Below are 16,665 nucleotides of genomic sequence, written 5' to 3'. Positions count from 1 at the left end.
GCTCGCTCCCACGGGAGCTGCCACCCCCAGGTCCGGGTGCGGACACCAGCCACAGCTCTTTTGGCCTGAAAATGGTCACCATCCCCGAGGGCTAGGCCGCCTGCAAGCCGGGATTCCAGCCTGAACCCTGTTTTTAACTTGCCGTGGGACCTTGGGAATCGTTCACCCTCGACGCTTCTGCGTCTGTAGGAGCTGAGTTAGAAACTCGGGGTTCTAGGTCCTTGGAACCCTTAAACGGGGCATGTGGGAGGCTCTTCTGGCTCCTCTGCCTCTCGCCCGACCCATCCTAACCCCAAGAAGGGAAGCGGCGTCTGGGGAATTTTGTCCCGAAGGTTCAGTCTGGGCGCCATGGGTGTTTGGGGAGGCTGGGCTTTTGTTCTCCCGGTTTCTCTTTGTGCACTGGAATTGAGTTGAAAGCCCCCCTTCCACCTCCCAGCGGGAGAGAAAGGCGGTGACAGCTTGCTGATAGTTGTGGGAGGGTCTCACTCAACAGCTGCAGTCTCCGCTCCCCCACGGGAAATCGAGTCATTCGGCCCTTCTCGCCAGAGGATGAAAAGGGGTCACGTCACCTCGCCGACGACCCGTCCCGAGTCCAGAGGGGGAGGGGCGCTTCACCCCTAGAATTGCAGGGGCCAGGTTCCAGGTCAGTAGTGAACATTTCAGCTACCCTTTCCGCTCCTACCCTTGAACGCAAGCAGGATGAGCACCCTCTCCCCAGGCCCCACATACATACACACGAAAAGTAACAAAGAGATCAATCATCTCCTTCGACCACCTAGAAACTGCGGATTTGAAAGTGTCAGTCCTCGGAGTCTGCGCACGCGCTCTGTGCGCGTCAGGGTCTCGGATGGCTGCTCCCTCGCTGTGCCGCAGTTTTTAGGCGTGTCCCTCATCCCCACCAACAGCACGAAGGTTGGGGACCTCGTGGCCGCCTCAGGGTCCGGCACCTGATGAACGATAAGAGTGTTAGCGGTGTAGTGGGCGATGATCACCCGCGGAACCCATTTCCCTACTGGACAATAGATGAACGAAACCCAGAGAGGGAGAGCGACGGGGGTGTGATTTTTAAAAACTCGGCTGTGGGAGTTATCCCATACATTTGTGAGCCCTTTGTTCTGCCGCAGCCCCGCCCCCCGGACCCCACCCTCGTTCTGACCGCTGAACTGTACCCGTGCGCGGACAGCCACACCCACCCCATCCACTCCCAAGAAACAAAAAGCCAGCCCGAGAGGTGGAGGGGTCTTTGGTACCAGCCAGGAAGCTGGGGACTCTTGGACAGAGTAGGATGGGGCTGGAAGGGATGCGGAGGTTGCCCCACCCCTGGATGCAGCAACCGCAGTGAGAGGGAGCAAGCCTTTGACAGAGACAAAACGGAGAGCAGGCGGATGCTGGGGGCAGGACGAAGGTCCCCCGGGGCTCCTGGGATTTGGGGGTCCAGGGTCACGGCTCTTCAGACCCCACAGCCTGATCACACACAATCTTCTCCCGGGCTCGTTCAAGGCTCTGTGTGACCAGGGTTCGGCCGCTAGACAGTCTTTGCCTTCTAGGGCTGGGGAAAGAGGCAGTGGTCTCACCAGGGGCGGGTAGCTTAGGGATTTCCGGCCGTTGGCCGAGGAGGCGTCTCAGTCAGCGCTGGCCGTGCAACCTACGCCACCCTCTACCCTTCCACCTGCCAGCACCGGGAGCACAGCGCACCTGAGGGCCTCTCCACCTGCTCCAGTCTCTGCTCACCCCATCCAGTGCCAGCTCTCCCCACCCCCCACCGGCCTGCCACAGGGGTCGCCCTCGCTTCGCCACCCTCCCACCCTCAGTTCCTTCACCTACCCCCCAATTCTCAGTTCCCAGCTCTTTCACCTCCCCCCGCCCCAAGTCCTAGACAATGCCCACGCCTCCACCCTACTACCCCAAACCCCCACTCCTCGCCCGGTCCGCAAGCCTGTGCTGATTGGCTGCGGGCCCAATGTCCAGCCCCCAGGATGGTCCTTGGGGCTCGGAGCATTACGTCAGCGGGGCCTGAAGAGCTCTAGAGCGAAGGGGACTGGGGGGCTCGGGCTGGGGGCGCGGCCTACGCAGGCCGCCCCACCCTCCTTGCATAAAAGGCTGAGTCCTCCGGGCCGGCGCTCTCAGCCAGTAGGTTCCCGAGCGCGTTGCCGGTGACCCCACAGTGGGTGTTTAAGGGAGGACGGGACAGACTGACCAGACGCCGACAAGAGCCGAAGAAGCTAGCAAGCACCATGCGTGAGATCGTGCATATCCAGGCGGGCCAGTGCGGCAACCAGATCGGCGCCAAGGTGGGCGCGCCGGGAGGGGAGGGGTCCAGAGGGGTGGGGTGCCCCGGCTTGAAGGCCCTCGGAGTTCCTCCGCGAAAGCCTCGACCTGAGCAGGCACAGGGCTCCCCAGGCACAGACCTTCCCGGCAGCTTTGTGCGTCCGTGTGGGGCGTGGGCTCGGAGGAGACTTGGTGGGGGTTGGGGGGAGGAATCTCGCTTTCATTTTTGCTGTAACTCATTTGGAATCCCGGCCACTCCTCGGCGCCCGCTTATCCCCTGCTCCTCCCTTGGCCAGGCAAGCTTGCCTGGAGAAGGCGCGGGTGTGTCCGCGAGGTTGTGCGCACGGGTTTACAGGAGGGGCCCGGACGCGGGTAGAAATGGTTTTATCCGCTAGACCCGCAGTCGAGCTGTGGGGGAGGGGAGAAGAGCGATTGTCTTGAGGTCTCTGGACGTGCTTTGAATCTCAAACCACCCTCCTTCCGTTCCCTCCTTTCCCTGCTCCCCAGCCCACCCCCTCTGCGCTGCCTGGAGTCCCTGAGCGCCCGCCTCCCGCCGCCGCCCGCAGCTGCGACTCTGAGCGAGAAACCCCGCGGCCGCGCGAGCCCTCGGCTTGCGGCTCTAACCCTCCCCGCCCACCGCCACCCGAAGGGACCCCCGCCTCCTGCCGCCGGCAGCTGTTCGCCAGGGAAACGCCCAATTTCAACTTTCTGACCATGCACGCTACAAGCCTTACGGCTGAGCCGGGTCACGCTGCCTGAAACCTGGGGTTTTTGGAACTGAGTCGGCGGCTTTTTATTGTGAGACTCATTTCCCCTTTGAGGGCTGGGCATGGCTAAATGCAAACTTTTTCTGTGTCTTAGTTTTGGGAGGTCATCAGTGATGAGCATGGGATCGACCCCACTGGCAGTTACCATGGAGACAGTGATTTGCAGCTGGAGAGAATCAATGTGTACTACAATGAAGCCACTGGTAATTGCTTTGCCGGCACGCCCCCCTCCCCCATTTCAATTTTTTACTCTCCTGTCCCCAGGACTTACTCCAGGAGTGTGGCCCCAGGGGAGGGTGGACCAGCGGATTTAAGATTCCCACTGTTTTACTGGAGCATTTCCGGGGGGCGGGGGGCGCGTTCACAACCAAGGCCTTTGAGAATGTGATGGGTTCTGTGTCCTTCTTTATTTGGGGACAACAGTAGTGCCTGCAAAAGGGGAAAAAAGGCTTTCTCTTTAGAACTCTCTGCTTGCACATTTAAGTCTAGCTGTGTTCCCTCCAGGTAACAAGTACGTTCCCCGGGCCATCCTGGTGGACCTGGAGCCGGGCACCATGGACTCCGTCAGGTCTGGGCCATTCGGCCAGATCTTCAGGCCGGACAACTTCGTGTTTGGTGAGTGACTGACATGGCTGATGGCATGGGAGGCTCATTTGACACAGTACAGCTCAGGGTGGAGGCGTATGGCCGCCTAAGGGAGAGTACTGTATGAAGAACATCCCCTTGTGGGCCCATTCAGTCTTAATATAATCTAAAACAAATTTACCTTTCAACCTTTAATAGCCAGGTATTTCTGGCCTTCCTTGTTTATAATTATATCTCTAACCAAATATTTTAATGGCTGGCCATTTTGGTGGTAATGTGAGATAATCTTATCTGAACATTGACTCATTGATCTATATTAAGGGGTTTAAGGTAAAAAAGAATTTAATCCAGTCATCAGTGACTTATAAAGTGTCTCCCTCTGGCAGGCCAGAGTGGTGCCGGAAACAACTGGGCAAAGGGTCACTACACAGAGGGAGCCGAACTGGTGGACTCGGTCCTGGACGTGGTGAGGAAGGAGTCAGAGAGCTGTGACTGTCTGCAGGGCTTCCAGCTGACCCACTCGCTGGGGGGCGGCACGGGGTCCGGGATGGGCACGCTGCTCATCAGCAAGATCCGGGAGGAGTACCCAGACCGCATCATGAACACCTTCAGCGTCATGCCCTCGCCCAAGGTGTCCGACACGGTGGTCGAGCCCTACAACGCCACCCTGTCCGTGCACCAGCTGGTGGAGAACACGGATGAGACCTACTGCATCGACAACGAGGCCCTGTACGACATCTGCTTCCGCACCCTGAAACTGACCACCCCCACGTACGGAGACCTCAACCACCTGGTGTCGGCCACCATGAGCGGCGTCACCACCTGCCTGCGCTTCCCGGGCCAGCTGAACGCCGACCTGCGCAAGCTGGCCGTGAACATGGTGCCCTTCCCGCGCCTGCACTTCTTCATGCCCGGCTTCGCCCCCCTGACCAGCCGGGGCAGCCAGCAGTACCGCGCGCTCACGGTGCCCGAGCTCACGCAGCAGATGTTCGACTCCAAGAACATGATGGCCGCCTGCGACCCGCGCCACGGCCGCTACCTGACCGTGGCCGCCATCTTCCGCGGCCGCATGTCCATGAAGGAGGTGGACGAGCAGATGCTCAACGTGCAGAACAAGAACAGCAGCTACTTCGTCGAGTGGATCCCCAACAACGTGAAGACGGCCGTGTGCGACATCCCGCCGCGCGGCCTCAAGATGTCGGCCACCTTCATCGGCAACAGCACGGCCATCCAGGAGCTGTTCAAGCGCATCTCGGAGCAGTTCACCGCCATGTTCCGGCGCAAGGCCTTCCTGCACTGGTACACGGGCGAGGGCATGGATGAGATGGAGTTCACCGAGGCCGAGAGCAACATGAACGACCTGGTGTCCGAGTACCAGCAGTACCAGGACGCCACGGCCGATGAACAGGGGGAGTTCGAGGAGGAGGAGGGCGAGGACGAGGCTTAAAGTCACGAAGGAAAGCAGGTTAGGGCAAGTCCAGAAGGAAAGCACGGGGGAGGGGGGCTTAGTGGTGAAAATCTCTTGGCAGTTGAAGGAAAGAAGCATGGTCTTCTCTAGGTGTGTGCGCTGGTTCTCTGGTGCTCTTCACTGTTGCCTGTCATTTTTTTTTTCTTTTTGTAATATTGATGACATCAATGTAACATTTGAGATATTTCTGAACTACTGTTGTAATGGCTAAAATCACATAAACGTTTGTGTCCTAATGGTGTCCTCTCTTCTGTCTCCTTCTTCTCCTTTTTGACTTCTTTATTATGGTATTGCCTGTTAACTTTCAGAACACATCATATTAAATTCTTCCTCTAGAAAAGGGGAGGGATAGGTAAAAGTTCAAATGAATTTACTCTGTTGTTATGGGAAAACCAACCAACCACAGTCATACCCAATATAAGATGTGACATCAGTGCGAATCTGTAAATACCCTTAAATATTTTATTAGTCGAAAGCATACCTCCTTGAAAGCAGACTAAGTGTAATTTTGTTTAGAAATCCTTCTATATCTTTACTTCTTAAAAAGAATTTTTTTTTTTTTTTGAATAGTTACTACTTGCATAGAGCACACAATTCTAAAGGATAGAGAGTGGAAAGGAAGTCTCTTCCTCCTTGCTACAGTTTTCCTCCCTGGAGGGGAACCATTCTTACCACTGTTGTCTCTCCGGCATCCTTGCAGAAATGTTCCATTTATCTTCAAATGGATGTAGCTTATTCCCTTTTTTTCTCTCTTCACACATCTTATGATGATAGTAACACTGTTGTGCTGCCTCTTTCCTTCACTGAACAGTATGTTTAAAACACAGAGCTTCCCACAGTACCCATTATATAATCTTGCCATACTTTATTTCACTGGTTTCCTACCTATGGCCATGTAGGTTGTCTATGCTTTTTTTTTTTTCATAGTGCCCCAGTGAATAATTTTGTGCATATATCATTGTGTATATGAGACCAGCTATCCTGCAAATTTTTCTGTGGAGATTTTCTGCCCCCATTGCACCACGTTCTATCTTAGATTGGGCGAGTCGGTTTCTCATCTGGGAAGCAGAAGTGGAGTGTTAAGTTATAAACAAATGTACATTTATTTACATACCCATATAGGATTAAAAAAATGTAGGCTTAGGATTTTTCTAACGTTTAGACAAATGCAAAATTAGGAAAAAATATTACTCTAAATCTGGCCCTATATTTATTTCATTCTAGTTGGTTCTACTGCATCAATGTTTTTTAAAAGAAAAAATGAGAGTTGGATAAGGGATTTCCACATTAAAGAGGCTGAAGAATATATGAAGACGGTTCCAAGGGAAAGTGTGAACAGTATCTACATAATGTTAAAATGGCCTCCAAAATGGAAAAGAGCAACAGTTTACAAGTATTGGCTATTATAAAAACTAGACCTAGTGACGAGTAGGGTCAAATGAATCAGAGTCAGTGACTTCTTCAATTTTCTATATTCAACAGTGAACTGGCTGGTGCCATTCATGCTGAGCTGGTGTAAAGCTTCCAACAACTTAATTGAAGGGTAACATTGGTTTTTAATGCCCTGAATATTGGGTCAGCTGCCAGGGCCCCCTGGATCCTTGGCCATGCGCTCCCCACAACCTGTCAGACTCATGATCGGTTACTTCGGAGAAGGCAGGGATTGCTGCCAGGTGCTTGTTGGCGTACTGTAAGTATCCTGCTTCTCTTTCCCACCTTGTGAGAGGGGGACAGGCAGGCAGCCGGCAGGCCAGCCTGCTAGCCTGTCAGCATACGCACGTGTGCACACGGCTAGAGCCTCACTTCAGCGTGATTAAAACAGCAGGTGCCAGACTGACCTGTCAAGCAGATGCTCCGGGGCAAAGCTTTCAAAGCACAGTTGTACAAGATGACTTGAAATGCATGCTTAGGAAAACAGTTCAAAAACAAGAAAATGCGGACTAACACTTAGATTAAAAGATTCTTTTGGAAACTCTTAGTTTCCTTTGTTACATTACCATTGTGTGATGGAATTTGGAGTGATGGTCATGGTCATGGTGGTGGTGGTGGGCAGGGGGGTGGTGTGTGTGTGTGTGTTCAACCCTTTACAAAGGAAATGTTCTATCACTCCCCGATGTACCACCAGGAGGATATTCACTTTGAGGCAGATGCAGCATCCAAATTATAACAGGTATTGGGATGTGATAAAAATTTGAAGATTAGGATGAGGGAGGAGGAGCTGGAGTTGCCTTAAGGTTTTCCCAAGAGTCCAGAAGGAACAGTAACATATGTTCCAAATTTTTGCCTGCACCTCTACACCAGACCCAGAGATGATCTTAGACTATGTTAGATTTTCCGTTTCATCACAAGGTTGCTAGATTAATAGAAGTTTGAACCAAAAGCAACCTTAAGAGGTCATCTGGTTTGACCTCCTTACTTTGTAAGGAAAGAGGTTGAGGCTCAGAGTCTTGTCTAACATCGCTTAATTTTTTCCATACAAATCAGATCGTGGACTTAGCGTTCTTTTCTCTACAGCTGCCTCTCTCAGGTCCTGTTATGTACAAGGCCACTTGAAAGGAAAGAGAAAGTCCCTGGCTTCCAGAAGAAAACTCAAAGATGTCCCTCGGTCTGTAGCTTAACATCCCTGGATGGGTTGGGCAGAGATAAGTGCTGAAGGGCTTTTGTTTCTAGTGGGGTCACTGTTTGACAGACTATGCTGAATTTCCTGGTTCTAAAAATACCATATATACAATATCCTAATGTAATTCTGATTGCAAGATATTCTTCGGGGCATGGTTATTGTGAAAATGAGTAGGAAAGTAATGAGTAAGAAATAGCACTTTGGAGTGCCACCCTTTACACATCCTCATTTTAATTAAGATGTGACATATACTAGACAAAGCTATTTGACATCTACTCTAATGCCGATTTCTTCCCATTATTCAAAAGATATTCTATTGTGTAGTCCTGCTTTTTTAAGTGTACCTCAAAGCTGAGCTATTTACTCAAAACCTGACTCATTCATACCTTTGTTTCTTAGAGGCCTTTTCCCTATCCATCCTGTTCCTCATGTTTTTTAGTTTGGTTTGGTTTGGTTTTTAGAGAGAGAGAGAGTGCACACACTGGGGTGTAGGTAGGGCAGAGGGAGAGGAAGAGAGAATCCCATGATTCCCATGAAGTGCAAAACCCAATACGGGGCTCCATCTCTCAATCCTAAGATCATAACCTGAGCTGAAATCAGGAGTCAGACCTTTGACTGAGTGAACCACCCAGGCGCCCCTTTCGTCATGTTTTTCTTAAGGCGTGCTTGCCAGCAATACCCAAGAGAAGCCTATCTGAGCGCAGCCTATTTCACTCAAAATGTTTAGTTTTTCTCTTAACCGAGATAAAATTGACATGCCATAAAAGTCACCACGCAGAAGGGTACAAATGAGTGAGTGTTAGTATAGTCACAGAGTTGTGCAACTATTACCACTATGTAATGGCAGAATCATCACCCAAAATTCAAACCCCATGCCCATTGGCAGTCCCTCCCCAGCCCCTCTCCCTCCATCTGCTGCACAACCACTAATCTTTCTCTCACTATGGATTTGCCTGTTCTGGACTTTTCATATCAATGGAATCATACAGTAGATGTGGTCTTTTGTGTCTGGCTTTATTTTATTTATTTATCTATTTATTTATTTATTTATTTATTTTTACTTAGCATAATGTTTCCAAGGGTCATCCGTGTTGTAGCATGATGTTGTAGCATCATTCCTGTTTATGGATGAACACTACTGCGGTGTATGGATATGCCACATTTTGTCTATCCATTCATCAACTGGTGGACACTTTGGTTGTTTCTACTTCTTAGCTATTAAGACTAATGCTACTATGAACATTCATGTACAAGTTTGCATGTGTGTATATGTTTTCATTTCTCCTGGATATACATCTCAGAGTGGAATTGTTGGGTCATGTGGTAGTAATTCTATGTTCACAATCATTTTGACTTCCACCTAAGGATGGAAATGCTTTCGAATTTTCCCAGAAGTCCAGGATAGAATAGAGATCAGGCAAGCCCTGGCTTTTGCATTTGGGCATCCATATAGAGTTTTAAAATTATAGTTATAGAAATGGAGGAGACTGTAGGGAGCTAACATGATTCCATCAGTTTACAAATGAGGAAATGAAGCCTCATTGCATAATTAGCAATGTTCCCTGGTCACTGTCTCTATTAGGGCTGATATTTGGTTTCTAGCAACAGTGACTCTGAATTATTTTTTTCCTCTCACTTAAAAAAGTGTAGAGACACACGGTCTAGGCCATGTGGCTCCAGAAATCCTCTTTCTGCTCTACTGATCCTTGTCACTGGCCTTCAGACTCACGTTCCCCTCAGGCCACAGAATAGCCACTGCAGCTCTAGTCATGATACCTAGTTTTAAGCAAGGAAGAGTGGGAAGAAGAAGGGCAAAGATGTACCTTCCAGCTGAGTCAGCCACTTTAAAGATTATGTCAAGGGTTCCCTGCCCCGCCCCCACCAATGGCTTCTACTTGTACTTCCTTTTCTGCAGGGAAGGCTTAACAAAGGAGGCTTTTAGATGGGTGCATTATCCAGCCCCCCAACCATGTAGAGGTTCTATTAGGAAGGAAGCAGTGGAGAATAGACACTATATGGGAAAATGGTAGTTTTCTCCATAATTAAAGAATGGCTAAGAAGTGACATTGACTCAGATCTTTCTACTCCTCATCCAGTGCTCTCCAAAGACGTCAGTTTGCAAGGGTCGTCATGAAGTTAAGAGTCCTCGTTTTCTAAAACAGAGAGCTGAAAACTGAAATGAAACATTTCTTGATTCAAATTTCTGAATCAAAATGTTTACTTACTTTTCAGCATTTCTAACTTGTAGTCAACTGAGGACAGCACATGTCTGTGACTTCGAGAGAAATTCCTATCAATGACCTATAATGAAATGGCCATATTAGGTTGGGCTGATCATGAACATTTATCAGCTAAAGCAATGGGATTTTTTTTTTTTTCCCACAAATATATTTCACTGGGACTCACAAACTTGATCACTGAGGAGAAAGAACCAAGACTACTTTGATGAGTTGGGTGGGAGGAGAGGGCACCAGGGAGCCCTCCAGGCATGAGCAGCTGTGGGACCACATGGGGCACGTGGAGGAAATTATGGGACACACCTGCTCAGGAGGATATTGGTAGGCATCAGTGACTAATGCAGTCAAAGGACCAGAGGGCCAGCCCATTCATGCCCGGGACTCTGTGGGACGCCCACATCTGGAAGTAGATGGGAATCTGAGAGGTCAGCTGACAGGGATGAACTTTCAGAGGTTAAGACGAAAGAGTCAGCATCAAGGAGGTAAGATCATTCAAAGTTAATGCAAACTATACCAAAGTGAGCCCAATCTAGAGAAGCAACTTTTCAGGTTCTGCTTTCCTTTGGATCTCTGGGTAGAAAGGCAGGACTTTAGGCTTTCATGTACAGGAAAAAGAAAGGAATCAACGTTTACCAAGTGCCTACTATGTGCTGGGAATGTGACTGCAGAGACTATAATGTAGAATGGAGAGATAGCTCAATTATGTCATTCATTGACTTTGGGAACTTAACAAGTTATCTCCCTTCTCTAAATCCTTCTGTAAAATTCGGAACACCTGGGTGGCTCAGTTGGTTAAGCCACTGCCTTCAGCCCAGGTCATGATCCCAGGGTCTTGGGATCAAGTCCCACATCGGACTCTTGCTCGGCAGGGAGCCTGCTTCTCTCTCTGCCTCTGCCTGCCACTCTGCCTGTTTGTGCTCTCTCTCTCTCTCTGACAAATAAATAAATAAATAAAATCTTAAATCCTTCTATAAAATTGAGTTCTTAATACCTACTTGTTCAGAGTTTTAAATGTCATCAAGATATATACAGTGATAAGGAAATGATAGTCGCCAGTATTATCGAATGTGTGCTGTTTGTTACACATTTGTCTCATTTCATCCTACAGAAATGCTATATAGTGTAAGTGCTTTTATTCTTTTTTTCAATTTTTATTTATTTATTTGACAGAGAGAGAGTTCACAAGCAGGCAGAAAGGCAGGCAGAGAGAGAGGAGGAAGAGAGCTGAGCAGAGAGCCCGATGCGGGGCTCCATCCCAGGACCCTGAGATCATGACCTGAGCCAAAGGCAGAGGCCTTAACTCACTGAGCCACCCAGACGCCCTGTTTAAGTGCTTTTAGACCTTTTTTCCTTTTTTCTTTTTTAAAAAGATTTATTTATTTGAGAGAGAGAAAGCATGTGCTGAGAGGGGCAGAGGGAGAAGGAGAGACAGAATCCTAAGGACTCTCCCCTCTGAGTGCAGAACCCATGGCAGGGCTCGATCTTATGACCCTGAGAGCATGACCTGAGTGGAAATCAAAAGTAGGACACTTAACCAACTGAGCCACCCAAGCACCCCCAGTTTAGGTGCTTTTGACTGTGTCCAAAATTATATAAAGACTTGCCTATGAAAAGGTAAGTTTGGGAAATTATTGACTCACATAATCAAAAAGTCCAGGAGCAGATCTTTCAAGTTCTACCATGACTAATTCTGGAGCCTCTAAATACGTTATCAGAACTTTCTCCTTTATCACTCTCTGGGCTCTGCATTCTTCTGTTTTGGCTTCCGCTTTTGGCAGCCTCTCCCCATATAGTGGCAATTTTAGGCTCCTAGCACCCTATTGCTAGAGACCCAGAGAAAAGAACACAGACTGGGCAGAACTGTGTCATGTGTCCATCTCTGAATCAGTAATGTGGGCAGAGGAAAAGGGACAGTTATCAACTACCACGTGACTGGCTGTCTCATCTTTTAGGGAACTGACAGTTTCGAAAACAATTCAGGCTTAGATTAAGGATTTTGCCCCCAAATCAGTCTGTTCTAAGTGGAAGACCTGGATATAAACCCCAGGGATTTCTGACTCTAAAGTGCATGATATTTGCAGTACAATGGCAAAAAAGTGATTATAGTCCATTAAAAAGGGGTATCCAGGGCTGCAGCTGAGGACGCATGCCTGATTCAGAGACAAGCAACCCTCAGAGACTCCATCTCGCCCACCAGCTCAAGTCTAAATTCAAAGCCTCAGACCATCTGGCTAACCTCTTTACCTCTCTTTTTACTTTCCAATATTCTCTGGTTACTTTCTACATAAACACTTTGTCATTTTAATTTCTCCATCTAAAAAATGTCATACTTCCTCTTCTCCTACCTTCATCATTGCATTTTCCATTCTCCCTCCCAAGACTATCTTATTTCACTTCTCTCCCCAAAATGCTTTTCAGCTCTTAGAGTTATGCTGAGGTTCCACTTGTTCTCAGAAATCTTTCTTTACTCTGATGCCTCATTTGGCACATTCCTCGCATTTTTGATACACTGAGAGCCCAGTTCTAGGAGCCAGGCAATGTCAGTTTCCATCCTGACAGTTTCAACTTCAATTTTGGCTATTGCTCATTGGTACTCTATCATGAGTGGGTTTTTTTTTATTCCATTTTTATCCCCACTATTGGCTTAGTTATGTGTATTTTTTTAGTGGTTACTCTGGGGTTTCTAATTTAAATCTTTAAGTTGCCATCATCTGCCATCAGATAATACTGTCTTGCTTCGTGCACAGGGAGAGATTTTTACAGCAGTGTGCTTCCAAAGGGGGAAAAAACTAAGGAGAACATAATTGTCCACGTATGTACAGTTAGGGTCTCTTCATCTGTTTGGGTGAGTCACATTTCTTTCCACCTGAAAAAGTTCCTTTAACATTTTTTGTAGTACAGATCTCCTGGCATGAATCTCAGCTTTTGTGTAGCTGAAAAAGTCTCTATTCTGCCTCACTTTTGACAGATATTTTTGCTGGCTATAGTAATTTTACATAGATGACCTGTTTTCTGCCAGCCCTTTAAAGATGCCATTCCATTGTCCCCAGATTTGTGCTGTATGCGCAGTCACTAGAGATTTTCAGCTTGTTTCCCCATATGCCATGTTCCATTTTTATGTCTAGCTGCTTTTACTGGATGATCCCTTTTTTCTTTTTTAAAATTAAAAAAAAATTTTAAAGACTTTATTTATTTGACAAGGAGAGAGCGCAAGCAGGGGGAGCAGCAGGGGGAGAGGGAGAAGTAGGATCTCCCCTTAGTAGGGAGCCTGATGTGGGACTCCATCCCAGAGTCCTAGGATCACGACTGTGCTGAAGGCAGACACTTAACTGACTGAGCTACCCAGGCACCCCTCCTTTTTTCTTTTTTAAAGAAATGTTATTTAAGGATGGTTGACATACAATGTCATATTAGTTTCAGGTGCACAACATAGAGATTCAACATTTCTTTATATTTTGCAGTGCTCACCACTTGCGTGCATTACCGTCTATCACCATTCAACATATTTAACATGACGTGCTTTGGTATAGTTTCCTGTGGGAAAATGCTTTGGGATTTTATTCTGCTCCAGATTCATTGAACTTCCTGAATCCGTGAACTTACAGGTTTCATCAAAATCATACAACTGTCCACCACAATTTCTTCAAATATTCTTCCATCCCCCACTTCAGTCTGGGATTCTAATGACATGTATTTTAGACTTTTTTTAAAGATTTTATTTATTTATTTATTTGACAGAGAGAGAGAGAAAGAGATCACAGGTAGGCAGAGAGCAGGGGAAGCAGGCGCCCCTCAGAGCGGGGAGCCCTACAAGGGGCTTGATCCCAGGACCCTGAGATCATGGCCAGAGCTGAAGGCAGAGGCTTAACCCACTGAGCCACCCAGGCACCCCATATTTTAGACTTCTTGACATAGTCTCATAGTCTATTCATTATTCATTCATTTTTTTTTAAAGATTTATTGATTTATTTTGGCGAGGCAGAGAGAGCAGAGAGAGAAAGAAGCTCAAGCAGACGCCTCACTGAGGGTGAAGCCCAAGGCGGGGCTCAAGCTCGTAATACAGAGATCAGGACCTGAGCCGAAACCAGGAGTCTGATGTTTAACCGACTGCGCCACTCAGGTGCCCCGGATCTGTTCTTGTTTTGTTCAGACTTTTCTCTCCGTGCTTCAGTTTCGACGGCTGTGCCTTCAAAAACTGATGTTTTCTGCAGTGTCTAATCAACTGCTAATTTCATACAAGTATTTTTCATCTCAGATATTATATTTTTAGTTTCTAGTTCTATTTTTGTCTTTTAAATTTTTCCATTTCTCGGAGTGCCTGGGTGGCCAGTCGGTTAAGCGTCTGACTCCCGCTCAGGTCATGATCCCAGGATCCTGGGATCGAGCCTATTTCTCTCTTTGCGTCCGTGCTTTCCTCTACCTTCTTGAATGAGTGTCATACATTTAGAGCAGCAGCTTGATGGGCCTTGTTCATCATCTTCGTCATTCCTAGTCTATTTCTATGACATTTTCTTCATGATTACGGGCCATACTTTCCTGCTTCTTTGTAACTTTTGATTGAATGGCTGACATGGTGAGTTTTACACTGTTTAGTGCTGGATATGTTGTAGTTCTTTAAATGTAGTTGTACTTCATCCTGGCACACAATGACATTACTTGGAATTCGTTGGATCTTTTCAAAGCTTGCTTTTAAGCTTTACTAGGGCAGGTTCAAAGCACTCTTTGGTCTAGGGATAATTTAACTATGAAGGCAATGCCTTTGAGGCATTTCCATTCCAGGCAACAGGAACACAAATCATTCCTAGCCCTGTGTGAGCTCAAGGAATTGTTTGGTCTGCTGATTTCCAGTTGTTCCCTCCCTATTCTTGAGTAATTTCTAATTTTGCATGTGCATATCAGCCCAAACCTAGAGAGGGCCTCTCTGCGAATCTCCAGAGACCCCGTCTGTGAAGTTCCTCCCATGTCCGTGGACTGCCTTATAGCTCCCCTTGACTTGGGTTCTCTGAATTCTGCTTTCTCTCTGCTCAACTCAGCTGCACCCACCAAGCTCTGTTTGGGTGCCCCTCCCTGCACTGCAGCCCCCAGTTCTGTTGGAGCAACCATAAGCTAACTTGATGTGCTTCCCTTTCTTCAAGGGTTATGCATTGCCTATTGTCCAATGTCTTGAGAACCATTGTTTCATATATTTTGCCCCCCTTTTTTCAGTTATTGTGGTCAGGAAGATAAGTCTAACTCCTCCTGCTCCATCTCAGCCAGAAGTAGAATTCTTCTACAAACAAATTCTTCTCTTCATTTTCTTTCAATCAAAATGTGTTTTCTTTCCTTCTATCTACTAATTCTCTTAGTGTCTTTCCTGTTTGTTTCTGCATTTCTTTTAATTTGGATTTCATTTATAATTTTTTCTTTATCTTTTTTCTCAGTTCTTTCACAGATTAACAAGTATTTCTCTTCTCCAAGAATCTTATTTCGGAGTTTTTCTAATTTTAATGTATTTTTTTCCTTTTGTATTTGTGATTCTTTGCTTGACTTTTTCTTTTGTTAGCTAATTTGAAATTTTAGGTTATAGTTTTCACCAGTTTGTATCTGTTGTCTTTCTGGCATATTCCCATCATCTGCAGAGACACTATTCTGCTCCTAATTCTTCCTGATTTTATTAATAATTTTGTATGGATTTGATCATGATCCTTTTCTGTTGCCCATGCTTAAATGAAACAAGTTTTATCGGGGTTTTAGGAGTAAGAGAAAGGCCAGGATAGCTTTAAGAGCTGCATGGCTCTATAGCTCCCCCTTCTGTTGTTTTCAGAAAGCACTCTACGTTAGAGATCCTTAATGCTTCCTCCATTTTTACTGGGATTCTTTTTCCTTCGCTGCTATTAATCCTATTGTCTGTACGGTGGAGTCCTCGTCCAGAAGTTTGCACTCACTGTAACGCTTGTTCCTAAAGGGAACTTTGATTTTCTCATTTGAGAATTCATTTAGTTAGCTTCTGGGTCAGTTTTCTGTTGGGGGCTGGTAGGGGCCAATGGTCCAGGCAGATTCAGACTTATGGTCCCACCTCCACGACCTTCCAGATCTTCCAGGACCCAATCATGCCTAAAGTCTTGTAGTTCTGACTGTCACGTTTCTATTGCATCACGCATTTACTTCAACAAGCGTTTATAGGGTACCTACTATGCACGACGCGGTGCTCAAGTTAAAAATATGAGTAAACAGACTCTAGCATACAAGGAGTTAGCTGGGAAGGCAAATACAGGCATAATTAGGCACAGCCAGGCTGTGGCCACTTCTGTGAAGATGCAAGAGAATAAGAGCAATGTCCATAATAGCCCAGATATGAAAGAGCCCAGATGTCCATCGACAGGTGAATGGGTAAAGAAGATGTGGTGTGTATATGTGTATATATACAATGGAATACTACACAGCCATCAAAAAGTATGAAATCTTGCCATTTGCAATGATGTGGATAGGACTAGAGGGTATTATGCTAAGTGAAACAAGTCAGTCAGAGAAAGACAATTATCATATGATCTCACTCATATGTGGAATTTAAGAAACAAAGCAGATTAAACATAGGGGAAGGGACGGAAAAATAAAATAAGATGAAAACAGAGAGGGAGGAAAACCATAAGTGATGCTTAACTCTAGGAAACAAACTGAGGGCTGCCAGAAGGGAAGGGGGTGAGGGATGGGGTAACTGGGTGATGAATATCGAGGAGGGCA

At 47.0% G+C, this 16,665-nt stretch overlaps 1 protein-coding gene across 1 annotated transcript; it reads left to right on the top strand.

The window, feature by feature from the left end:
* The first annotated feature begins 2,112 nt into the window (after positions 1 to 2,112).
* Positions 2,113 to 5,328, top strand: LOC116869888 (tubulin beta-2B chain). Its single transcript, XM_032861473.1, has 4 exons — positions 2,113 to 2,291; positions 3,130 to 3,238; positions 3,540 to 3,650; positions 4,007 to 5,328. Exons 1-4 carry the CDS (start codon positions 2,235 to 2,237, stop codon positions 5,065 to 5,067), a joined length of 1,338 nt encoding a protein of 445 aa, XP_032717364.1. The 5' UTR covers positions 2,113 to 2,234; the 3' UTR covers positions 5,068 to 5,328.
* The last annotated feature ends 11,337 nt before the right edge of the window (positions 5,329 to 16,665 follow it).

This window comes from Lontra canadensis, unplaced genomic scaffold, assembly GCF_010015895.1.
Source record: "Lontra canadensis isolate GAN:19392208 unplaced genomic scaffold, GSC_riverotter_1.0 scaffold21, whole genome shotgun sequence".
NCBI lineage: Eukaryota > Metazoa > Chordata > Mammalia > Carnivora > Mustelidae > Lontra > Lontra canadensis.
The sequence above is the reverse complement of the archived record's forward strand: the minus strand, read 5'-3'. Positions and strand labels throughout refer to the sequence as shown.